At 35.1% G+C, this 27794-nt stretch overlaps 1 protein-coding gene across 1 annotated transcript in view; it reads right to left on the minus strand.

Moving 5' to 3' along the window:
- Positions 1–2230: 2230 nt before the first annotated feature.
- Positions 2231–27794, minus strand: part of LOC149076249 (uncharacterized) — a 45633-nt gene continuing 20069 nt past the window's right edge. The window contains exons 9-15 of the mRNA XM_089243820.1: positions 26702–27096; positions 15091–15290; positions 8400–8500; positions 7945–8052; positions 6159–6333; positions 5772–5978; positions 2231–5007 (exon numbers count right to left, since the gene is read on the minus strand). Coding sequence (XP_089099946.1) covers positions 2630–5007; positions 5772–5978; positions 6159–6333; positions 7945–8052; positions 8400–8500; positions 15091–15290; positions 26702–27096 — 3564 coding nt within the window. The 3' untranslated portion in view covers positions 2231–2629. The remainder of the gene's footprint in view (positions 5008–5771; positions 5979–6158; positions 6334–7944; positions 8053–8399; positions 8501–15090; positions 15291–26701; positions 27097–27794) is intronic.

Genomic DNA, 27794 nt, shown 5'->3' on the forward strand with positions numbered 1-27794 from the left:
TTTTCAAATTGATATATCCTAGTACTGTATAATTAGTCATCATCAATGGTACATCAGTCCTAAAGACGGATTTTCCCAGCAGGAGGTTTTCTACGGTGCGCCAGCGTGAAAGCGCTGATTGGTCAAAAAACATGAATTCAGGTTTTTAACCAATCAGCATTTTCACGCTGCACCCGGAGCTAAAATTCCACTCCTAGAAAAACCCGACTTAAAACTGGTTTGTCCCAATGTTGAGCAGCCATCATTATTCCGAACAGAAGCCTTTTGAAAGAGTAATGGCGTAATTGTGTAATAAACTTGGCTATCGTATCAGATACTAGTCATATACAGGTTGTTTTTAAAGTTAAGGTGCACCTGCAGTGGAACCTCTCCCTAACAGACACCTCCTTTTAACGGAAAATTTTCTAATCCCCCGGTCCCGTGGAATAGTGCTTTAATGTATTTCACTCCCCATTAATGGACAGAAAATCAGGCAAACTATTTTTTTCCAAACTGTATAATTAATTTTTGGTCAAAAACCGGATCGTCAACTGATTACTGAATTAACTGAACATAACTATGGTCCAGGATGAATTCGAATGGAAATGTTGGTTTGTTTGTTTGCTGATAATGCGTAAAGAAAGCCGGCATTAAAAGAATGATAATGTTTTTATTTTCCCATTTTAATTTGCTGTTATTGTAAAATATGTGTAGTGCACGTATCATGGGCTGGTAAAAATAATTTGTTTAATGAGAAGTTAAAAATTTTTCCCATGTTTATCCGACTTTCCAGCCTTATTTGGGAATCATGCATAATCGCCAGTGAAAGGGATAAATGTGGTGAAATTAAAACTTTCTTTATCGAGACAATTGATGACTGTGCATAACTACCGGTGCATCACTTTCTTTACATACACAGTAACCAATACATACTAACATATAGGAAGTAATTGTGACCAAAGCAAAACGTCACATAAATGAGGACATAAGTTTTTACTCCATCATTTAGATTCTTTCATATTCGCTGCATTCTTTTTTTCTGGTTATATTCATCTTATAGCAAAAGTGTAGCTATATTTTTTGTCAAGTTTGACCAGTTCTCAGAAATGGATAATTTAACTTCTGAGAATTCGAACCTATTTACTAAAATTTTCATTGGTGTTAGAGTCTGGAACCTAGACTACGGGAAAAACCTGGGTCCTTTTAGCGCGAATAGTGTACTGTGAGATGAATGAATTAAATTTTTATGCGTCGCTTTCGGAAACTGTATTTCGTATGCTGTGGTCCATCAGTGACTTCCTCAGACAATAACATTAAAAATATCAAAATAATCCTAGGTCATTTTTCACTGCAAACAAGTTTTATTTTATGTGTTTATGTTATGGTGAAAGCCAAAGACGCTTGGTTTTACAAAGGCGAGTTGGTAAAAGCCGGAAATATGCTTATTAACGTTTTCGTTTTTTACAAGTGCCTGTTAATGAATCAATTAACCATAATGAACTTATCAGTTCTCGACACTTAGTGATTATTAATTATATTCAATTATAATTGTAACTTATTTATTATATTATTAACCACCCTGAATAGTTCCTGCAATGACTCAGCAATTATCATTAACTAATTTACTGTGAACACAGTGAAAGCGTTTTTTAATGTGAATAAATTTACCACCATGAACTTATTTGCTCCTAATGCTTATTTATTGATAAATTATCTAATAATTGAAGGTAATTAGTTATTTATTAATTAGTTTATAATTACTCCCACAGCAAGCACATCAAGACCCATCACGTACTTAATTTGCATGTAAAAAAAATTCATTGTGCTCATCAGTTTATTAATTATAATTAACCATTAGTCATTACTGATAATTATTACTCATTTTTAAATGTCAGGAACTAATAAATTGATAATGGTCAATCATTAATAATTGGCTTTTACTGTTCATTATGAATTTTAAATCAATTAAACTGCTACTTAGCATTAGGAAGTAATAAGTTCTCTCATGGTGGTTAATCAATTCATTAATTATAATTATGAAATAACAAATAAGTGTCAGAAACTAATAAGGTAATGATGGTTAAAAAGTCTAAAATAAAAACGTTCATTGGCATATATATTTTAGGCTTTTTCCAACTCGCCCGAGTAAACCCTAGATTTTACCACCAGTCTTCAGGCTTCTACTGTAGTACGTGATTGAGAGAGAGAAAAAAGAAGAACGAAACACATGAAAAGCTCTAGCAAAAATCTCTCCAATATGAATTTTCATATTTATTTCATTCAAATAAAACAACTTTGCTTAAACAGACATTATTAACAGCTTCATTCCAGCATAACTGTACACTGTATTTTTACACCGGACTGTGAAACTTACAGTACGTAAATAACATTAAAAATGAATCCAATTCCTGTATAAGCTTTGAAATTTTTTCAAGCTGATGAAATAACCTATCGATATTCAACATGGTATATGCAGTCGAAATGAAGATCAGGCCGAGTGAATCATTCAATGCAAAAAAGTTCATGAGAAGATTTATTCATTTTTTTTTCCTTGCACTGCTGATTTTTATATAGTAATGCCATTGAGCAATGTGCTCAATGATGTGAAATAATAGTAATAAAGTAGGAAGTGCTAGTCACTTTATATGGATTAGCTAAGTGGCATTGGTTCTCCTTCTACGACAGAATCGGTAGAGTCTTGGGCTATATCATTGCTAGCAGGAACTGCAGACACAGCATCAACTGGCAAATCGGGGCATGCAGACTGCTCAGCGGTTGCACCACAGTCCAATGAAATAGAATCAGTATCAGTTTTTAAGAATTCATCTCCTGATGTAGGTGCCATAGCAATGTCTAATGAAGTGTCACTCTCAGGAAGAGGAGGAGGAACAGGTCCTTGTTGCAAGTTAGCAATGGCAACATCGTCCTGTAATAACTTCTTCTCTGTACCCATTTGCTGTTGAAATTCCCTTTCTTGAGACAACGTGCGACCCCACCTGGAACGCTTCCTGTCTCGTTCCCTTCCCTTTCTGCCGTCTTCGTTACTATTCAACTTCACATCTATTATCTTGACTGATGAAGGATCTGAGTTGGTACTGGAATTTTGTGAGCTTTGATTATCTTCTGGAAATTCTTTGATGGCGCTCGGTGCTGAAACATTCGTGCTTTGACTCTCATCAGCTTTCGGAGCACTGTCACACTCAACAACAGTTTTATTACCCAAATCTGTAGTGGATGGTGTTTCACTACAGTCCCCTTTAGAAGTATCATCTTTGTTAGGCGTGTCTTGCTTTGTACACTCATTTTTCACAGTTCTTTCCTTATTATTACCATCTTTCTTATTTTTTGGGACATTCATCTTAACATCTATTGATACACGGCCTTTCCCATACCTCTGTAACCTGAATAAGTCTGCAGCTAAATCTCCAAATGAATCTGATTTCTGCTTATGTTTTGACTGAACTGACTTATCATCTTTAGCTGATTCTCCAGCATCTTTCTTCTCTTCACATTTATTTTCAGTGTGCATGTACTCTGAACTGCTCTTATCATCTGACCACATTCCTCTCTCACGATCTCTAGCTCTGGAAGAATCTTCCCTATCATCGTTTCTTCTCCCTTTCGTATCTTCCCACCTTTCTCTGCGATGGCCCCATTCATCTCTTGGACGATGGCCTCTTCCTTGATCATCCTCTTCCATTCGATTATCTCTGTAGTCTCTGCGATTTGAATAGCGATCTTGGTTTCTTTGTTGTGAATACCCATCATTCTTCCATCTTTGTGGTGGCTGCTGTGGTGGAGGCGGAAGAGGTCCAGGCATGTGCATTCTTGGTACCTGGTGACGAAAAAAATCCATATCCATGGGCTGATGCATAGGTCTCGGTACAGCACCCCTAGGTGGAAATGGGGGAACGTTTGGATTAAATGCATGAGGAAAACGTGGGCCTGGTGGGCCATGCATCCAAGGCATTCGAATTCCTCCCCCAGGAACTGACTGGAAGTCAGGTGGTCCTGGAAAACGGGGCATCTTATCAGCTTCAAAAGCTCCACTAGCCATCTGATCACGTGATTCATCTTTGTTTGGCCTCCTCGTATCACTTGATAAATCTTTAGACCTTCCAAATGCATCCACCTGAGGTACATTATTATTTCCATTTTTATCAGTGAATGTATCTGAACCTCCACTTTCCCTTCTGGATTCGTTGTCTTTCTCTGGAGTGGAAGCAACCGCTTCTTTCAATGGCATCATATTGGTTGTCTGAGTTGATACTTGCTGTTGATTGGCATTTGATAAACCAGAAGTATCCATACCGCCTCCACTTGGTTGGGATAAAGTAGGTGCTGGCTGTCTCACTACACCAGCATTATTTGCATGCACGGGATATCTCATATCTGAATCTCCAAATGCACCAAATGCTGGATTAGCAGCCTTCTGCAGCCACTGAAAAGGGGAGTTTGGCATAGGAATAACACCTGCCATATTCTGATTTGGAACAGCCGGTCTCATTGGTGGAGGGGGGAAGCCAAAACCGACCTGAGGTGGAGGGAATGGTATTGGAGTGCCAGCACTCGAGACTGGTGGCATAACCGGTAACATGGGTCGAACCATACCATGATGGCCCATTCCAGTTCCAAACTGTGCCCCCATGTGTGCTGCAGACACAGGAGAATTTGACATCACTGTTGCAAGTGTGTGGCTTGGATTTGTAGTGCTCGGTGAAGAGATGATTGTTCCGTCTTCCTCTGTTGGTGTAGCATCTCCTGAAACAGGAATGCCACTACTTGTTTGTAATGATGATGATGCATCAGACTTTGATGGAGTAGTGGTTATATTAGTTAATCCTGATGATGGGGTAGGAATAGTTGGATGCTGCATAGGCATATGAGGCATCTGTGGCACTGTGCCAACTGGAAGTGGGGTACCTGCAAGGACCCCTTGAGAAGGTGGCTGAACCATCATCATTGGGTTTGGTGGAGGTACACCAACTGGTAACGGAACCACCATTGGGGGTTGATTCGGCATCATGCCTATAACGTATAATAAAATAGCATTACTTATACTAAGAAAGTCATAGTTGACGAAAATACCAAAATAGATTTTGCATGACAAAAGGCTTTCATGTGTATAATTCATAAAAGCAAATTTTATGTTTAAAATAATTTAGGTTATATTCAAATATGATTTGATATGTACTATATTTTACTGAAATTTATTTCTCAAATTGAGAAAACAAATCTGTGGTGTTTGGTCAGAACATGATATCTCCAAAAAAATGGCTTTTTGATCTAAAAGTATAGCTAATTATAACTAATTAGAAGTGAGATTAAATGCACAAATATCCAAGTGTGTCAACTTTTGGAATCCAGAAATCCGGAGATTCTCTCGAGGGGGTAATTCCCCCCCCCCCCCCGGCTCTCATAGCCTCGATCAAAAACTTTTCTGACAAAATCCAGAGAAATTTTCACGAATTTGGAGAGCGGGGGAGGGGGGGGGGATGAAAAATCCAGAGTCCCCCCGCCTAAATCTGGAGAGTTAGCAGGTCTGAATATGCGTGTATAGCTAAACAACGTTCTGATGTATGATATTTTCATTTGTATTTGTGTGTATGCTTTATTATTGGTTTTTAAATAACAATAAAAATGCTTATATCTCAAAAAAATGTGATTTTTGAGTTATGTTCTGGCCTGTTTATGTTACACCACAGAAATCTCATCAATCCAAGAAAATAAATTTGTTTTCATATCATAGAATGTGAAAGCTAGAACTGGTTATTTCAATTTGAAGAGCTTACCAGGCATTGGCATTCCATATTGAGGTGGTTGCATCATCTGCGGCATTCCCATCATTGGCATACCCATAGATGAAGGAGGCATCATTGATGATGTTGCAATTGGGGCAGATGACATTGGTATGTCTTTTGAACCATGCCTACTCACTGTATTCTCTATGGTGCTGATTTCCATGTCTTCCAATTTGTCTTTCTGTTGCAGTCTCATTTCTAATTTTTAAGAAATATAAATTGGTAAAAAAAAATTAACAATATAAGACTTGAAGAAAAAATATTCAGCATTAAGTGGATTGGCTTCTGTGATATGAATGTAATTTGTAATGTGTCTGTTCATAATCCTCAAGCCTCATGACACTTTCATATGTTGGGATTACAAGATATGCATCATACCTCGTAAATGTGTGGGCATGGAATCTTCATCGATAAATCCACCTTCTTCAAGTAAATCCAATGTTCCAACATCATTGGGTAATTTTTCAAATGGGATATAACTAACGCCTCCATCCATTTCCCAATATTCCTTATATTCTTTGCCTTTCATTCCCTTCCCAGGGGCCCAAGCAACCTGTAAGAAAAAGGAGAAAAATATTACACAAAAAAATCAATAAATTGAAAAGAAAACTAGAGTTTTTCCCTCCAAAGCAAAACAAATTGTGTTTTAAATGCATCAATATTGTGTATATCCATGGCATAATAATTCAACATTTTTTACTCATTCAAGTACAGTGACGCTGCTTAATGCAGTCACATCAGGAATCTGCATTCCTAACAATAATAACCAATTGATAACTTTATGGGTTATGCAACTTAGAGGTTGCGAAATGTTTGATCGTGCCATTTCCTCTCATATTATTCTAAAGCAAGATTCAGCCTCATTTAATTGGTCGTTACTCCTATCTTGTAATAACCTTAACCATTCTTCACTCTGGTTTTCATTTTTCTTTGGACCATCTACGGGCGTTTGATGTACGGCCGTCTTGAGCAGTAAAGAGTTAATGAGGAGTTTGACACTGTCTGTGTTTTGCAAATTACAATAGTTTCTTTAATGCAGACTACATTCCATACATCCCTGAGAGTCTTTTGCCAGAGTAACTGTTAAACTGAAAGAAATACTTTTTTTTTTATTACATTTGTCTTCACTATAGGTAGGCCATTGTAAAAGTAGCTTCATGCACATATGGATTATAGTGATTTCTACTGCCTGAATAGGGCATTGTGAACTGAGTACGGAAATGTTTGTAAACACTTTCTGATCCAGAATATTTTGGTTTTATTTTTACACCTTCTGACATAGTCTTGCAGATTAATCATTTAAAGGCTAATGTTCCATAAATGGAACACTGTTTTTATTTTAAAAAATATCAGTTTTTTTAAATTTATTATTCATATATCATATACATCTTGAGAACAAATAAAACCACCAAGGGATCATACGATCCATAATGGTGATCATAGATGAAAAAGATACAATTCATTTCATGCACATAGTAACATGTATGTAAATAGAATTCAAATTCATAATTCACATAAATACAATTCATCATGTATGAATGAAATGGTTTTCATTAATAATGTCAAAATTTATTAGATTTATGAAGATGACAATTTTTGAAGAGAAAACATGAATAAATAAACAAATAAATTTAAAACAATAAAAAAAAAATTGGTGTAAAATATTCACAGGGTGGAAAATGAAAATTGATTTTTGTAGCAGCAATTTATCAGTTTTGTAGCACTTTAAAATTTTGGCAGTAAATAAAATACGCAGTTTTATATACATATATACAGTAGAGTACACAGGATTACTTTTTACTTTGAAAAAAAGTGTCATCTCAGCTCAGAAGAATGAGCCCCCCCCCCCCAGGGTTATTTTCATTTGGTGGTTACCAATGTTTCCGCTGGTTTATTTACTGGCACTGCGTTGTTTTCTGTGTGCTACAAGGCATTTTGTCATATACACCAATGGTGAACATGGTAGCAATTTTGCCAAGCATGAAGCTTAGAAAGAACATTGGCCATCTCTAAAGGGTGACTAGAGATGGCCACATTTTCATGGCTCACAAAGCCTTAGGGATATTTTACTGTGTTGATATATTTTCCTAAACAAGAATACTTGCACATCCCAGCTGAATAGAAGTGTTTAAAAATAAAAACCAAATATTCTTGCAAACGTTACCTTGATAGAACTTCCTTTCATTTTCTCTGTCTTCAATTTCTGAAGAGCTCTGAAAGCGTCCTGTCGTCGATCCATTGCAACGTATGCACATCCTCTTGGAGGGATCATCTGCACCAAATAATTTTTTAACAGTGATTATTTCAGCACTTGAGAGATTATAATAATTTTCTGGAATTTTCTCTTAATTCACATGTATGCTACCAATATCACAAATATGTGATGCCCGACTTTCTTATCAGAACCCAGTCACAAATACGTGGCATCTTTTCTTCTACAGTTTATGATCACTGCATGTAAGCAAATAAAACTAAATAAAAATGTTAGAATAATAAAACATTTTCACTACACAGCAGTGGTTCATTTCCCTTTGAGACCTGCTAAAAAACATGGATGAGTAAAATAAATTGCACCGAATAAGTACATGGCAAAATGCTTTATGTAAAAATGGAACTTACATCAATGCTCAAAACATTTCCATACTCCCCCAGTAAAGTATTGATCTCGGCTTCAGACATTGTCTTTGGAACATGGCCAAGCCAAAGAGTTGTACTACAAACTGAAAATGAAGAAAAAAAACATGAATGAAAACTGAAAGATGAGTTTTTAATACATAAACATTAATCTCAGTGGGTGCTATTAATCAACTAAAGTGATAGGGCCGTAAGTAGGCTGGAGCCCCGAGCTGAATCAGGGGCCAAACAAAGAAAAAGGGTATTTATTTTGCTTATTTCTTGAAATTTGAGGTTCTTGTTTGAAATAACTTTCAAGATATAATAAAGAAAATAACTTCCAAAACGATTCATCAAAAAAATGAGGGAGGCAAACCTCTTTCTTTTTTTTTTTAGCATAACCCTTTCCCGGGAGAACAAGAGAAAGTCTGTCCTGAGAAGACACACTACGGCCCTACACAGTGAAAATTTCATTTGACACACAAAATTCACTATATAAACCCTTAACTGGAGGTCTTGCATTGCACATATACAGGACGTATAGTAAAGTCTTCATACGCCCCTTAAACTTTTTGATCCAATAATTTATCGACAAAACTTTCAATTAGAAAAAGTATCCAAAGAACATGGCCATTTTAAACATGTCATTTATTTTAGGAGGAGCCATATGCAGATGTGCTAACTTTTGGAATCCAGAGATTCTCCGGAAGGAGGTACCCCCCCCCCCCCGGCACTCATAGACTCGATTGAGAAAAAAAAATTCGAATTTTTTAAAATCAATTAAGGAAAAAGTTCCATTCCTCCTCCTTCCCCCCCCCCCCCGAGCAGAATATAATTCCATGTCAGCCTTTCCATGCAGAATAGAGAAATCATATCTACATATACTGTTCATAAAACATAAGTTTCCTTTTGTGGATGCTATCAGTGATTGATAATCTTGGGTATATGAACTCTTAAAAGCTTCATATATAGATAGCTTAAAGTTTTATATTTTTTTTTTCTGAAGACATTTAATCGGAGGAAACAATTAAAAAACTTCAAAATATACAAAGCTGCTGACGAAAAAACTTGTGTTTACCGCATGGCTGTTGATGGAATACAATAACAATTATACAGCAATTTCGGCAACCAAGGTCATGCCCCTGATAAATGATTGCAGATAAACGCTACGTAAACAATGTCACGTCTTTGCCAATCGCTTAAATGCAGTCACCAGGACTTTTTACTGCTGCTCGATGGAAAATGACCACGGCTGTACTCTATGAGTGTTTTCCCTAATGACAACGGCAGTCATTGACGTCACGACAATGTGAAAGCTCGCGTAAAACCTAATTTTCTGCAAAAATCAGGAGAAATTAACTCCAAAGAGCGGGAGGAAGAAGGAAAAATCCGGAGAGTTGGCAGGTCTGCATATGTGTACAATGATTTTAAAAAATCAATTTTTCATCCTCCAGTCCTCTATTTGCAGCTAAGAAAGCTATTGCTCAGTCTCACCAGACCGAAACACAAAATTGTCATGTATCTAAGTGCATTGTCCACCACATATTGCTCATTGAAAGTTAAGGGGAGCATCTCGGAGTAAAGAAAAGTTTTAATAAAATGTAACTTGAAAAATTTTTTAAATTTTCGTTTTTTTCTTCTTTAAATCTCAAGTTTAAATTTTAATATAGCCAAACCTGTGTTTAATGAAACTTTTATTTAGTGGAAACTTGTGTAATGTGGAAATGGAAAGGAAAATTGTACCCTCTTAACAAAAAATTTCACACAAACACTCAGTCTCTTTCGTGGTCATGTTACCAAACGATCATAAAAATTTCTGAAGTTTCTATCAAAATTTTCAATGCAATTCCCGCTTGCCCAATGTGAGTTCTACTTCAGCCACCCTTAGATCAACAAAAACCGTTTCCGTAATTGATGCTGTGCCATGTTAAAAAGCAACGAAGCAGTTGCTTTCTGAAATTGTAACAAAATTTTTCAGAAAAGCAAGCATTTCTCTATGGGAAAAATCAGTGTAATGATTAGATTTGGATTTCCAAATGATAGGCAAGTCTTACAAAATTGTACACAAGCTGCTTTCCACGATCGCAGTGCTGGAATTAGGAGGCAATTGCTCGAGTGGCACAATTTATAGGTTGGCAAATTTTAGGTAGGAAATCAAATTTTACAATGGTTAAGGCAGCAAAATCATTCTGCCCCCTCCCCCAAAATCCCAGTTACAGCCCTGGTGCTGAGGATTACATAAACATGCATGACAATGTACAAATTGAACCTGACATGACAGATATTGACACTCTCATTGAAAATTTCAGAGAAGGTCAAAAAGGACATATAGTTTAGTCAATGCAGATGAACAGAGAGGGGTGAAGTTTTATTCAGATGCTGTGAAAACCTATAAACATTTACTAATTATAGAGTAAATAATGTACATTATTTTGTATATCAAAAAATTAACTGCATTATCAATTAATTTTTATTTTATTTCAATCACACAAGATTGTTACATAATTTTACAGATTATGTCAATTGAACCTCTATTAAGCGGAAACCTGTGTTCAACTAGAAAAATCTTGGTCCCTTGCATAGGGTACCATATTCGATGACAGAGAAGGGAGGACATCTGTGCACGTATCCTTAGTGACATCTAACTTATCACAATTTCCCCAATAGATGGCGCCACTGTTCCGACCAATAAAACCAGCCACAACACAATCATTTTTCCCAACTCTAAAACAGAACCACTAAAAAAAGCAGAAACAAAAAATTCTGGGAATTTTGACAGCTATTTGTAAATGTGTGGGAAAAAACACAAAACACTCATATCAATGAAGAAATATGTTTCAAAATGCAGAAAATATAATTCCCCATAAAAATGAAAAATAATTCCGGAAACCTGAAAAGAGGAACAAAAAGGCAAATTTTTAAAAAAATAGGACAACACTTGAAATAACATAAAAATTGGTACCCTTACGATTCATTGAAGACATGTTTTACTTTGTACATGGATTTTTTCCCCATATTTTCAGTGAGCACTGCATTGTGCTGAAATCATGAAAGCACTCAAAATACAATCGCTACATGATTTCACGAACAAGTCCTCTGGACTCGAACAGTATGTCATTTCTTTTAAAGTCTTTCCCATTTACAAATTTTCTATTTCTGTGCTCAGATGACAAAATGTAATGAGTCACTTTTTCAAAGTTTCACGATGGCAAATTTGTAAACAGTATTTTGCTAAAATGCTATGCTGTGGATTTTTGATTTATTAGAATTCACCTCCGTTGTTTCCTCATAAACTGAAAGACGAAATTTTTCCACCTTCCAAAATATTTACGAACAAGACTCTGAAATGCGAGCAACTCAATTTTTTGGGAAAAGTGACATATATGACATTTTGCCATCTGAACACAGATTTTATTAGCTAATTGTTCAAGTCTGATGTGTGTGGGTTTCGTGAAAACAGACTTTACATCTGTAAATAAGCTATGGCCACTGTCAGAAGATTGGGCCCTTTAAGAACTGTCTAATGTGTGAAGTCACAAGAAAAATATGTATTACTTTTAAAATTCTGAAATTTAGAATAGAGTAACTATTAAAAATATCATTTAAATCTACTTTAGGAAGTAGAGTCAATTAAAAGGACTTTCTTAAAAGGGTCATCGAATCAAATAAAAATTGAAATTAACAGGAAAGCCATAGATTGGTCTTTAAATTTGAAAGTATGTTATGACCACTGACACACTAACAGTGGGACAAGAGTGAATGCCCAACCGAATCGTCTATTTAGATAAAAAAGGAGTCATTGTAGTGTCATTCAGCATAGAGTCAACAGAAGATCATGACAGTAAATTACTCTTGAATAATTCTGCAGACTTATTTTCATGTGGCATAATTGAAGATAATTAAAATTTAGCACAGCTGCAATATATCACCCTCAACGCTATTTTCTCCTAATTAAGAGATGGTTCTATCAAAGAACCTATAGGCACCATCTCCTCATCCTTATATAGCACATGGTCCAAAGCTAGGAGAGTTGCCCTGGTAGTTGTAAACCAATTCCAATTTCACAATAGAAAATTTTTAGTCCTCAAATAAGGACTGAAAGACTACTACTTAACCGTACATGCACTTCCTACACATTCCTCCACAAAATTTCTAATGAATTGGCACATGCCAGAATGTGTGTTCTGAGTTTACGCTTGGCTCTAATGTATTTATTTTGTCGAGTTGCACTTGTTTTGTGTTCAGGCTGCCTTCTATTTTTGGAAGTGAAGATGGAAATGCTTGAATTTTCATGTCATTTCAGTATCATATTGTAGGTCTGCCTGCTCTCTGTGGAGACTTTTTCAAATGGGAGACCAGCTCGCATTCCCGCTTTGAAACTGAAAACCATAGGACTCAAAGACTACTAAACCACACGTCTTTACCTCTGTATAGAACTTCTAATGAATGCTATAATGTGTATGTATGTGTTCTGAACCTAAAAAAAAAAAATGTGTGTGAAGTTTGTTCCTTTAGAATGTTTTTTATGTGCTTCTAAGTAGTGCTGTCTTCCGAATTCTCAAACAGACAATTCAGCAGGTCAAGTTTGTGCTTGTTGTGTCATGCGTGAATTTTTAAATGTATGCCTGGTGGACTCAAGGACTGAATTCTCATTCACAACAAAGAGGTGGTATATCCATCTGATCTAGTGGTAATGTAATGCTTTGAAAGACCTCAACTTATCACCTGGACTACAAGGGAAACCAAATTATGTAGACAAGACTTAAACAGAAAATGCTGACTCAAAGAATTGTGTCATACATTTGATCAGTAGTTCTCGATCAATGCTCTGCAGAGCCCTTGGGGCTCCATGTGCACTTCCCAGGGACTGTATGGCTGGTCGAGGAAAATAAAATAAATCAGTAAATTTGATGAATAAACAAAAACAGAGCCTACAGGACTCCACCTTAGGAATTATATACTAAGAAAAGCTCCACGAGTCAGAAAAGATTAACTGCTGCATTAAATAAAACTTTCCTTCGTTGCAAGGGTCAAAATTTATCCCCACATTTAATCATGGTGGTTATTTATGAAGCACTGGACCACCCATGAGGACTACAGATGAAACTAAAACCTACTCAACAACAGCATCTCTACCCAGGGCTCTCAATTCTTTCAACTTAGCCAGAGGTGACTCTTAACTCTCTTCAATGCATGGACCGCAGAGCACTTGGGTAACATATATTATAGCTTAGGACCCACTGACCTCAATAAAATGTCAAATGTAGTCTGCACTGCGTCTTGTGGACACAGTTCTGAGACACTTGTGTTCTGTTCTAATACACAAATGTTAGTGAGACAACACAAACAGCAAAACATGTATGACAACACAAACAGCAAAACATGTGTGACAACACAAACAGCAAAACATGTGTGACAACACAACAGGCAACAGTAACATGTTTTCTCTTTCATGAGTCAGAAAACCTGTTTAAAACAGCCAGATTACTGGATTGGCAACATTATCGATGTTCTGCTGTACTAACACTAAACTACACATTCACCTTAAATTACTCTGGGGAACTCTTAAAATATCTGTGTATGATAAAAAAAAAATGTGGTATGTATATGTGTCTAAGGAGTGCATGTTTCATGTTTTAAGTACTGCCCTCTACCTTTCAAATTGAAAGTGAAAATGGCAGGTGTCTGTAAGTGTTTATAAACCTGCCAACCTTCAGAAGGTAAAAATTCCATAACTTCCTAAACAAACAGAATACTTTTGTGTATTTAAATTTTTTTACGGGCATAATATGGACAAACATAAGAAAACAAAGTGATCATTGACTGATTTTACAGGACATTCCTATATCTTCTGTTATCATTTGCTGTCTAACTGTTCTAAAGAAATGTCCCATTCCTCCCCCCCCCCCCCCGAATACATGGTATTTACTGGACATATTTGTCATGCTAAACATATTTGATCCAGAATCATTCAAATCCATTGAGATTTGCAGAAGCCCACAATTTCATGCCCATCTGCAATTTTTAAAAGTAAGTCGCCGATTTTGCCCACACAATTGGGGATATCCATATTTTCTGAAATTTTTACAATGAAATGGGCCGCCATGCAGCAAGAGAGCCTGCTCCATGTAGAGAGCGAAAGCAAACTCATATTCGCAACTCCAAGTTAAAAAACTACACCACTGTTCACTACTGTGCCTGCTGGGTCAACACCTAGATGAATTTACAACAGATAATGGAATATACCAGGGAAAGTGTTTTTCCAGTTTAAAATCTAACAATATATGTGTACATATGGTGCATCTATCAGTGAATACAAAACTGGTCACTCATATTTGGGAAATCAACTTCAGTCAACCAGATGCTATGAAAGAACATAATATCCACATAAACACAAATGAAGCAGAATGCTTAAAAGAATTTTTAAAAAAATTACAAATATGAGAATATTATGAGGCATACTGCATATTGCACACATTTGAAAGAATAACTACCGATTTAGTGATTTGAACAGTTGGTTTCACCAAATCTTTGCATTTGATGGAAATACAAAATTAATTTTTTTAATGGTATAGTTTGGATTTTGCAGCCGAGATATTGGTTTCATTGCACAATGAGGGAATAAAATAATGAAAAATATACTGTATATATATATATGCAAAGCAATAAGGTGTGTGTATTTGTTTTAGTAAAATACCTGTCATGAAATTTTTCTTAATGGGAGGTATGCCTCTCTTCTTTCTCCCATGTTCTTTTTCTCGCTCCCTTTCTCTTTCCCTTTGACGTTCCCTTTCGCGTTCTCTTGATCGAGATCTCTTCCTCCTGGACCTTGACCTAGATCTTGAACGAGATCTCCTTCGGCGAGGTGACCTAGATCGACTTCGGTGTCTACCAGACCTGCAAAATAGCAATAAAACAAACATAAGCTATTGCACTCACTTGGAAAACTAATCAAAGAAATAACTTGTTATAAAACATTTGGTTGAAAAAATACATAATTATACTTTATACTGATACTTAATGCTGTAATTTCAAAATTATCTTTCAACATTTTAATTTTAAACACTCCAAAAATAGACGTTCTTAAAAAATAGTTTGTAAAAAAGCACCAGCTTGTGAAAATTACATAAAATTTACAAAAATATGTAACTGTGAATCTGATTTAGTTAGATTAAGTTTTGTAAACAAGAACAAAAAAATTTCTCATATGTTCTACTTAAACAGCATAAGATATACTATATATATGAGAGAATTTTTTTCCTGCATCGCAAACCATTACTAAGCGATTCAGCAGCCTACTAAGCACATCTTATATTTCCAATGAGAAGTTAAAGGTATTTTAAGCATACAATTTTCGCTTGTGAAACTAGTCGTTGATATACACTACGGCAGGGATTGGCAACTCAATTTAATTGGTGTGCTATAAATACAGGGTGCATAGCTAGCAGGGTCTATGGTATTTTACTGGTAAACCATTGATCCTAGAGGCATATTTTCAATTAGAAAAAGTATCCAAATAAATAAAAATAACATGTAGTACTCAGATATGTAATTCCTGTTACAAGGAGGTGTAGTTATTAAAATAAAAATTTTAACTTTTTATATGGACACCCTGTGCTCAAGAACTAAATCACAGTTTTTTCCCTCTCTCTCCTGATGCCAACAAAAAAAATTCCACATTTCAAAATTCAGAGATATTTGAATTCGAAAAATGGAAGATAGTAGGGAAAAAACAGCATTAATATGGGTAGACCATTTTATCCATATTCAATGTAGTTTCCCCCCCCCCATCTTTCCCCCATTATTGAAATTCAGATATCAGGAGAGAAAGGGCAACAACTTCATAATTGGGTTCTTGATCACAGGGTGTCAGTATAAAAAGTAACATTTTTATTTTAATAACTACACCCCCTTGCAACATGAATGACATGTCTGAGTACATGTTATTTGGATACTTTTTTTAATCGGAAGTATTCCTCTAGGATCAACGGTTTGCCAGTAAAATACATAGGCCCTGCTAGCTATGCAAAAGTGGTACGTCTAAGTTATCTTCCTATATATTACAACCGAATCTACCTGTATTTTGTCTTTTAGGTGCCTATTAAAATCAACTTTCCAAAAACAACTGCATCTTTATAATATACTTATAAAATGCTTTCTTAATTTTTTATTGCAAGGATAAACAGAGGAAAAGTAGTCTGAACAAATGGTCCTGTGATAGATTAAAATAGAGCTTGCAATGTATGGGTTGCAGACCCCAGCTCCCCAGAATCAAATATAGAAAAAAAGTTCCACAATACTCACACATTCTCAGATTTTATTTAAAACATATCATATCAATGTATTTCTCTTTGCTTTTTAAAGATGTTTTTCTGGTTGAAAAAATTTAGAATAAATAAAACATTATATTCAAGATTTAGAATTTTCATTTTAAAACAATGTTTGAACTAACTATACGTTTTCAGAATGCATGAATAACATTATCATGTACTCTTTCACTGTATTGAAAGAAATCATGTTAAAATCACATGATATTTTAATTTGTTCTAGAAGTGTCTAATTTTGTGATTAGCTGGAAACAATGGTACATAACGACTGCTTGAAGGGTGAATTGCAATTCAAATTTATTTTCATCACTTTTTTCTCCTATTTTTTCTGCTGGTTTTTATTTTTGAGATATCAGGGGTGCAAGTGCCCCTCATCCATTTCGGAGCAGCAAATTTCATTTTTGGAGCAGAACTAAACACGAACTATATCTGCAATATAAGGAGTAATTTTTCTGTGAAATTCCAAAAGTTTTGCCAAAAATGGTTGGAACAAATAATTCTAAATAAATTTCCTTCACAAATTAAAATCCATTTAAATTTTTTCTGAATTATCTTTTCTGTCATTAATAAAACGACGAATGACGAATAAAAATTATTACTCTTTTCAAATTAAGCAACATGCATACTGAAAACCTAGGCAGCAAGAATTTCTGCGGCTTGAACACCAAAATCTTATTCCTCCTGATATAGCAAAAAAAGTGTGTGCAGAATATAATAAGAGTTTCCGTGAAAAAAAAAAATAGGCTTCTCACAGAATTTAAAGGAATTATTAAACTTAAAATCAAAATGCAAAAAACGAGAAAAATATAAATACCTTATTTACTTAAAGAATTTCTCAACCAATAGCATGTTAATAGATTACGAATCACGATTCGCTTTCCGAAGTACAGCATCTCATGACTATTTTTTATGCCCTTGAACATAAGATTTTGTGTCTTATTCCATTAAACATTAAAGCATTGCATGGACAGATTTTTCAATGTTTGAACAGACTTTTATTTATTTGTTAACAATGAACTCTTTTTCACTATCTGTGTTACCATATGCTGAAGATAAAAAAGTCTTCACCAAAACTGGCAAAATTTTGAACTTCGGGCAGCTTTCAAAGTTACAAAGTTTGAATATGTCTGCCCAATATCTATCTATCTATTCGCTGAACTGATTTCACTTCTTGTAATTGTTTGGATTGTAGTGCAACCCATTCATCACACATAATCAATAGTTCTGTTGGTGATACAATGTTAAACAACCTCTCAGCAATACGTGAGGGAGTAATCTACCATCCCAGCAATGCACGAGATGGAGTATGAAAAACAAGAAAGGGTGCAAATATTTCATTCTCTCCAACAACATGTTTTGGAAAGGTAGGACATTAATATATATTAGGTATCTCGCAGAAGTTAGGTAAAATGAGCATGCTCCTAGTACAAACTCTGACTATTGTGAGCATGCTCCTCCCCCACCAATGCAGTGGCGGACCGTGCGGCCATATTGGGCGCTGCTCAAGGAGGGGTGCCAAATGGAGTTGAAAGGGTGAAAAAAGGTTTGTCGACCAAAAACATGTGGTCAGTAGCGCCAAAAAAAAGGTTCTGCATGGGTAGAGATTTTTTTCCCTCGAGCCGGCCTCGTTTGCCAAATCCGGATTTTCGCGATGTGAAATTGTTACAATCGGCAACAGCTGACGATAACCACACGACCGCATAGTGGCTAGATGACAAAACTATGAATATTTTTGCTGGAGTTTTTACAGATTCTATTTTTTCCCAACGATCTCCGAAAAATTTCGGTAATTTAAACGAGTAAACCAATCACCTTTTCGATGTATGCCGTCTTTAAACGCAGGTTGACAGCCGCGAAATTACCGTTATTTTCAGTATATAGCCTATAACCAGCAGGAGAAAAAACGGTCTCCGAAATCGGAAAATTTGGCATATTTATTCAGGGACTTTGATAGAACGCCGGTTATACCAATAACAGTACAGGACTTTATACTTCAAGGTAGTATAACTACTTTCCAAGGTCACGAGATAACGCGACTGTGGTAGATGGTGGGAAGTGAAAAAAAAATTCTCCCCCCCCCCCCGTATCTTTTTCCGTGTCTCGGAAAGAACGCGTCCCGTGAACAACAATTTCATGCGCCTTCTTCCTAAATTAAGAGCATTTGATGTACTACAGTGCATTAGTGGTACCTCCGCGAACCACAAACAAGAATTGGCGCAAATGCGCAGGGATTCGGCGCCTTGGCGCACCGTGTAGCAAGAGAACCGTTTCGGTGCAGTTTGGCGCAATTGGCGCAGCTCTTGCACCCCTGAGATATCAACCAAGAAATCAGTGAAAAAAAATTTCTTCATAGTGTGTAAGGGACCCGCTTACACAGAAGTAATTTAGTAGGGATAGTCCACTGAATTAGATTAAATAATAAGTAACTTGGTTGAGTATATAACCAAGAACGAACATTGGAAAAGTTAATATGAGGCCACATCCACACTGGTGCATACACATAGCTCCTTACTTAATAAAAAAAATAGACTATTACTTTACCACACACCAACTCCAGTCATATCGGCACACAGCAATTGTCTTACTGAATGAGTTGAGTTGGAAATGAAGCCATTATTTATTGGTGGTCACCTCAAACTCATTAGAGAAAATAACTTGTTACTTGTGTTCTTTCCCAGGACTGAATCTGTGAACCCGGTGACAACCATCATGGTGGTAGAGCACTTGCATATAGCGGTAGACAGCAAAAAAACTGGATTCTATTCTACATGTCAAAACAACTTTTAACAGATGAATTGATTTGTCGTGTGAAAAAAAATCAAGCACATATTAATAACTTGTCATATTTGGTATAAATTTGTACGAGATGCAAGATTATCTGAAAAACTTTTAAAAGTCAATTTCCCTCAATCTAACCTTCCAAATATTGATAAATTTATTTTTTTTAATAATAAAAATTAGCTGCATTTTTTAGGTCAATATGTGGATTTGAAATATTTTCTACATATGTAATAGGTAGTGATGGCAAGTTCCATGAGTGAAAACTATGATAGCCTACTACTAGACTACTGATTTTGCAGAAGAGCCATCTACCGTATAGGTGGATATGAGAGGGAGGCAAAGAAGCTATCATTCCCCCTCCCCAATGAAAAAGTTGCATTTTTGGCATAGCGAAGCTGAATATTCCCTTCCCTCTTCATTATATACACCCTCAGTGATCCCCACCCCCCTTCAAGAAATTTGTACTCACTTATGATTAACTGACAAACACAATAACATTCTCTCCTTCAAAAAGAAATACAATATTAAACCTCAAAATTCCAAATGTTTTTCAAGATCCAGTCCCCCCCCCCCCACTCTTTTTCAACTATTTTACATTTTCCTTGCACTTTTCCTTGAACCCTGTTATAAGATATATACTGGTATACAAGATATTTATACCTAAACTTACATATATATAGTTATGTACAAGACAATACATGTAAGTTGGGGGGCTAGAACAATAATTAGAACATAAAAATCAATCTTTTCATAAAATAACTATTTACTTCATAAATTATGTATCCATATTTCCATCATCCTAAATCAGAGGTTCTTAACCAGGGCTCTCCACCCACTTGAGGATAATAAAATAAATCAGTAAATTTGATAAACAAACAAAAAAAAAGAAGCCTAAAGGGTTCCGCCATATAAATATACTAAACAGGGCCGCCATAGAAATTATACACTGAAAATGGCTCTGCGAGTGAGAAAAGGCTAAGAACCACTGTCCCAAATGATGTTTGCATCAATTTTAAATTGAGGGTAGAAATGAATATTTTTCCAATTCCTTGCAAATACAATCTTAAAACAATATTCCAAGTACATGTATACTCATTTCTATCATTTACTTAAAGTATAAAAAATGTTCAAGTAAATTTGTTCATCTTATGCCTTATTCGTTATCTTGTAGCAATGGAAAGGCTTTACATATGTAAATTATATATATATAAGCTACATAGACTTGAATTCCCTGTGAAGCACGCCGTGACAACTCCACATTAGTTGTTCTATGAAAAAGCTCCTCTAATATACCAGAGCTTCAACTGATTATAACTCAGTCATTTACAGAAAGAGAAAATATTAACCTTCATGCAATGTATCCCCCCCCCCTCATTCCAAATTCCACTTATTTTATGATTGTGCTCACATGACCATAATCATGATCAATAATGCTGAGCATTGGAGAGAAAGAATTAATCTTAGATTAGATAGTAAATGAAAAGTCTTATATATAATGAACAATGCAAAAATAACTCCTCTCTACATGCTTCCCCGATACCGATTGACTGCAGATAGAAAAAAAAAGATTCGGGTACTTTCTGCACAGCATATTTTTTCCTATACGTACCTTCTACATGCTGCCACAAAAAAGTAAAATTACGAATTTATGAAGTATAGTAATATACTTTCCACATAAGAATATATTATGCGTATAAATAATGTATATGAGGAGTTGAAATTTTCTGCTCCCCACTAAGAGAAATCTTTACAAGGAAAAAAACAATACATATTTTCTTGGTATAAATAATCTGCTAGAAAAAAAAAAATAATTCATGACATTCTATAAACAATTCACACAAACACACCAAAGAGCTTGTAACAAAATTGTTTAAAATGTGCAATGAAACCAATTTGCTCGTGAGGCCTTGCAATAATCATGTTTTATAATTTTCTGGCTTTGCAGTGAAATTGACATAATGCAGTATGCAGCTGATTTGCACACATGAAATGATTTTAAAGTATGTGAGACATCTTTCCCTTCGGTCACAACATAAATATGACAGTTTCAAAACACAATTGACATTTTGCTTCTTCTGTGTAAAAATAAATAAAATCATGCAAAGGCACTGCTTCAAAACTCACTTATTATTTCATTAACCCATACTGCAAATAAATCAATATATTCAATCTAAAGAAATCTGGTTTTTATTGATTATCTAAAACTCCAGCAATTATGAACATTGATCCAATGATTTTCTGAATTCATTTCCAATTCTTTCAAAGAGAAAAAAATCACAGCTATCAGGTAGACCTATATACAATATACAGGGCTTGGCAGATCCCGGATGACAGGTCACCATCTGCACAAAAAAAAATTGTATTGGTGCTAAAAAGTGTTCTATGCATGATAGCTAAATTAGAGAAATGGGGGAATTTTTTTTTTTTGAAATGTAAACTTTTATCAACAAGTCTACCAACACAGGAAAGGATCACTATGTCCTGGAAATGCCAAGAGAAAACTATTTAGAACCATTTTTCTCGGAGAAAAAAAAAATGCTTAGCTTTTAAAAAATATTTAGCTGCACCTAATTTGTTTGTTAGTTCTTTTTTCATTTGTCAAGCCCTGGAGATAGAAAATTAAAGTAGGTGAGATTATATAACATAATATGAGAGTGTGTTGAATCAAGGAAGATGTAACAACATTCAAACTTGAAAAAATATTTTTAGCATTAACATTTTTTTTTTTTTTTTGAAGTACCCTAAGATCAAATTAACAGCAGACAATTTAATTTTGAATAGTTTTTTTTTCTTTTATATTTTAAAACTTATTAGCTACTCAAGGGTTTCTTCTTCAGCTACCAGTTTTACTAGACATTTACCTATGATTTTAAGGAAAACCCGAAAACTTTCAATCAAAATTTACAAGACAGCAACAGTCTCAGTTGGAGAAACCTTATTTCACGTGAGATATATTTACACTTAAGTAAAAAGTATATATGAGATAAGAGGCCATCAGATGAAATTGTTGGATGCAAAAAAATTGCAGGAAGTTATCCTGCATAGGCATTAGGGTGGGCATTAAAAAATGTTTTTATTTTCAAATCGCTATAGCGCGGAAAAGTTGCCTCCTTTAATAAGAAAAAAACATTTTTAATCGGTTGATAGCTTCTGTTCACGCATCGTACTTGGAAGTTTACAGAAATTGACAAAATTGAACATTTTTCTTAAATTTTTTAATATTACTTAAAAATTCATGTTTGACGTGCTATAGTTTGTTTTTATTTATGGTTCAACATAAAATAAATAAAAACATCGTGAATATTTCAATGTTCACCAGTCACAATGTGAACCTAAATATCGAAGCTGAAGAATACATTATAGAACCTCAAGAGCACTATACACTGACGTTTCGGATGACGAGGATGGTGAATTTAAATTAACTAAATCGTCAAAAAAAAACCCCATTGGCAGATGAGAGTTAAACTGAGTCCAACAACGTTAAACTCTGATCGATTTGATGTGTCTGATTGTGCAACTGCTGCCATAGCTTCAAGTGTACTGCAAGACAACAGAATGATAAATGACAGATTATTCCAATGTGGTTGACAAATGTAAAATCAGAAGAGAAAAGAGTCGTGTCAGGATTAATTTGAAGTGTACATCCACACCTAATGAAGAAATTTCTGGCCAAAAAAGTCTTTCCGAAAAAATTTTCTGTCAAAAAAGTAAACAAACATTTTCACGGGAACAGAAAAGACCATTATTCTGATTCAGGAACCTGGATCAACTTACATTGGACATGTTTCTCCTTCTTTAAGTACTTCAACCTACATAACTCAAAGCATTATTTCTCATCTGCCGGAACTTGAAATATCGCTTGAAAAGCTAAAGTAATCAGGTGTGACGGCACCGTTACTAACACTGGCTGGAAGAATGGCTTTATGTGTCAGCTAGAACTGAACATGGGAAGACCACTACAGTGGAGCATGTGTCACTGCACTTCAAAGAACTCCCTTTCCGTGCAACCACAGGGCCAAAATACTTTTCTGGGCCCATTGGACAGAAGCTTATTGAGTGTGGAAAGCTACCAGTGGTAAAGTATGAATCTGTAGATTGTTTGATTCCAGAAATAGACAAAAAGATGCTGAGCAAAGACCAGCAGTATTTGTTAGATATATCCAAAGCAATAAAGTTGGGACATTGTCCAGACAAAGGATTTGTCAATTCTAGATCCTGGTCCTCTATCACGTTCTAGATGGCTAACTGTGGCAAATAGAGTGCTTAGGTTGGATATAAGTTTGCCCAATCCTTCTGAGGACTTGAAACAAATAGTTACTTTCATCTTGAAATCATACATGCCTGTGTGGTTCAACATAAAAAAGAACATTTATTTTACTGACAGCCCCTAAACATGTTTTTCTAGCAATTCAAACATTGCTGTATTTATCTGACAAACTACTTCAAGTTGTTAATACATTAATTGAGAAAGTTATGCATTCTTTGCACACCCTGCAAATATACTGTTGAGTATGATTGTTGATGACAGACAACACATTCAAGAGCTTGGATTTAGAACATCCCTCGAAACAAGAAGGTAAAGCCCACCCCACTCCTCAATTTTAGTTTACATTTTTAATCTCATAACTAGAGCCAGGAAGTTTAAAAATGGTCTAAATAGACAGGCAAAAAGGTACTAAAACAAAGGCATTTACAATTTGTGGAAGGAAGACAAAATAACTAAGAACAAAGGTATTAAGGGTCCAAAAACTAGCTCAAAAATTATTTGCACTTAATCCATCTATTGCTTTAATTATAGTTTATAATAACTGAATCATTATCCAAGTTAAATTGACTTCAATCCCAAAATAAAATGTTAGTGGACCCTCAGGATTAGGCCAATTCTAGGACCACTATTACCAGATGCGGAGCTGGTAGAGAAAACGATCTGTGGGGCTCCTTCGACTACAAATAATTTTTGTTTATTTGTTGTATTATTTGGAATAATCATTATCATTTCTGTAGTTGAAACATGACTATCTTCTTCTACTTTTGTGAAAATAATTAATTTTTTTTTGTATTACAGAGTATGTGAGAGTCCTTCAAGCGTGAGGTCCTGCATGGTCGCATCTAGCACACACACCCAAGGGTGACTCGGGTCAATTTAATCTAATACTAAATATGTATGTTTGATAAATAGCTATAGTTTGCAGTGCATTTATGGTGTAAAAAAAATAAAATAAAAACAACATCGGGCCCCAGAGCCCTGTCTGCTCCTACCCCGCCTTGTGTGAGCCATGACATCAATTTATGACCTCTTCAGACAGTCAATGGTCAGCTACACACGCAGCCCAAAGGCTGAGCGAGACAATATGTGAAGCATGTCCAGGAACAAAAATTTATTTCCCTCTGCTTTTCTAACACAGACTGTGTTCACCTGAAACAAAATCATTCACATCTAATGTGATCCGGTCAAAGCAAAGTTAATGCCACTGAACCATCAATATCTCAGATCACTCATTTGCATCTAAATGGGGCTGGAAGTGGGGAATACTTTCTGATAATTAATACTGAAAATTGGAAAATTTTAAAAAGAACAATTCTTTTGAAGTTCTCAATGCTCAAAGTATCCAAGTTTTACAGATTATGGCCCCTGAAATTCACTAATAAACTTAAAACTGTATTAAAATATGCATTATGGCACAAAAATTTCAAAAAAGGCATTTTTACCAAAAAGTTTGAAATAGGCAAAAAAGTTGTTAATGGCATTTTGCCTGAACTTTTGGGCTCTACTCATAACTATCAATCAAAAGAATTCTATAACAGCTTAGGTAAGTTCACAGGAAGTTCAAATGGTAGATTCAATTTCAAGAGCATCAAATTTTCACAATGTTGTTTCCCCTGAAGGACACTATTTAACGTACAAGAAATTTGTTTAAGATAACAAAATTCCTTATACATTCTCATACATGATTGAATTAATTAAAAGGGCCGGCAAAAAATGTTTGAATAAATCAAAAAACTCAAAGTCATCAATACAAAATCAGACTTGAATAAAAATTAAAGCTTATCACCAGCCATTAACATTTATGTGGAGATCCATAAGTGATATTAGCTGCTACATTATTTTACTGTTCTGGAATCAGCAATGCTGTTTAAATTCCTGAAAGTGCTTAATGCCTGCTTTGCAAAAACAATTTGTATATATGCAATCCTTTGTTGAAAAACTTCTTTCCAATTTTTGCTAATAATTCTAAAGGTGTGAAGATCTTTCATTTGCATACTAAAATTTATACTTTTCAGCATTTTACATACCATTAGCAATTAAAGAAAATGTTTTAGGCTTACAATTACAGCTTATGTGTTAGGTTGAATGATGAAACTTATATCAGAACAGTTTCAGCTGAACAATGTTAGAATTACATTCAATCACTAATAAATGAGAAAAAATGTCCTATTGCACATTATGGAATTTTTCAAAATGTGAGTTATTTATGGAATAACTAAATAGTCATTCAAGCCTTTTAGCCGGTTTCATATAGGGTGGGTAACTGTATCACTAATTCAGATCACTTGGTTCTATGGTATGTTGACCCATCAGCATCTATAACTTTTTTTTTTCAAACTCAATTAAACAGCAAATCAAATAGAAAGAGCAAATAAGATTCTAAATTACATTTTGTCATACAATTGAGCCGTTTTTTTAAGGAAGAAATAGTTATATTTATACGCATTAAAAATTGACTGTACTGCCTAGCATTCCCATCAGGAGTAGCCCGACAGTTGTTTTCAGATTATTCAGTAAACAGAGTGGTAGCATGTCTATTCAAGCAAGGTGTTAAGGAACAATGAAGATGGGCATAGTTTGCCAAGTCTTGCAGGATTTTCTTCAATTCATGTTTGCTGATATCGCTATGGTGATTTTTTCTTCCCTTCAATGCCAAAACATTAAAAAAATTTAACTATGCAGGAAATTTCGGTACTAAATTGAAAAGGAAAAAGGGGATTTGTGAAGGGGAAAGTGTATTGATTAAGCATGTTTCAATTGACCCTGTTCTACTTAAATGGAGTATTGGATCACAATATGTCTAACATGCTCTATATAATGAGATGAACCATCTAAAAACAGTTGTGACTCATCATAGACTGACAAATTTCGACACATAATGGCAAGGGCCTGTATTACTGTGTGTGCTTAAAGATTTTCTTAAGAACCTTTACCTTCTGGATCTTGAATCAGACCGTGAGCGAGAATTATTCTTTCCATCTTGCTGCTCCTCCACCATCGGCAATACTAATGATCTTTCATCTAAATCTTGTGGGGGAAGAGCTGGTAAAGGCGGCTCACCAGGCATGCTATACAACACTCTGTGGTCTTCGTCAATCTGACTGGCCTGAATAATATCATTTTCATGAGCAGCAGTAAGAGGCGGCTGCTGCTGCTGTTGTGGTGGTGGTGGGTATCCCATATCAACTGGATCCATCATCCATTCGTTGGCCCTGCTATTGATCTGTGGTTGTGGAGCAGGAATATTAGAAACTGATTGGTCAAATGGAAATGGAGGCATGACATTTGGAGGAAGTGAATCTGGGTAGGGAATGGAGCTGATCGGCTGCTGCATAATTAAAAATAACAATGCACAGTTATTAGAGTTCATATTGTAAAACATGTTTACTGAATTCAAGTCAAGAAATGAAAATTTTCTCAAATTATTCAAATGAAATTGAGTTTTCTTTATTTTATTATTAAAAAAAATATACCCAATGATCAAAAAAAGATTAAATGCTTAATTAAGCAAGTGTTTCAGAGTACTTTGACTATGCCTGGAAACACAGTGGGCCAGGGATCTCAAACTGTGTGCTGCCAACCTTTTTCAGGTCCACCCAGACAAAAGGTTTTCAAAGGTTTAAACTGCTCTAGGAAGCCACAGATAAGTGCTGATAACAGAAAGTAGCAAAACGGGTTAAAAATTTTGAGAAGCTCTGTCATAAGCTATAGCTATATTACAGTACAATAAGCATCAAAGTATCTAGCCATTTCCTAATAGGCAGGGTGAAATATGCTCACTAAAAAGTACCACAATCTTAAGTTAAACCTGAAGTTGAGGGCGGTATATATTCATATTTTTGTTTTGTTCAAGCCAAGGATAAAAATAATTTTCATCTGTTGTTAGAATAAAGAGAAATCTTTATTCTAAAAAATAGAATACAATCTTAGATTTGAAAAATTCCTTATTTTTTGAAGTAAAATAAGATTGCCAATCTTATTTTGCTCTAAAAATTAAATCCATCTTTTATGGGGATTTTCACATTG

Source organism: Pholcus phalangioides, unplaced genomic scaffold (assembly GCF_987345545.1).
Source record: "Pholcus phalangioides strain wild (caught in Gottingen) unplaced genomic scaffold, Ppha-v1.0 ptg000015l_1, whole genome shotgun sequence".
Lineage (NCBI taxonomy): Eukaryota > Metazoa > Arthropoda > Arachnida > Araneae > Pholcidae > Pholcus > Pholcus phalangioides.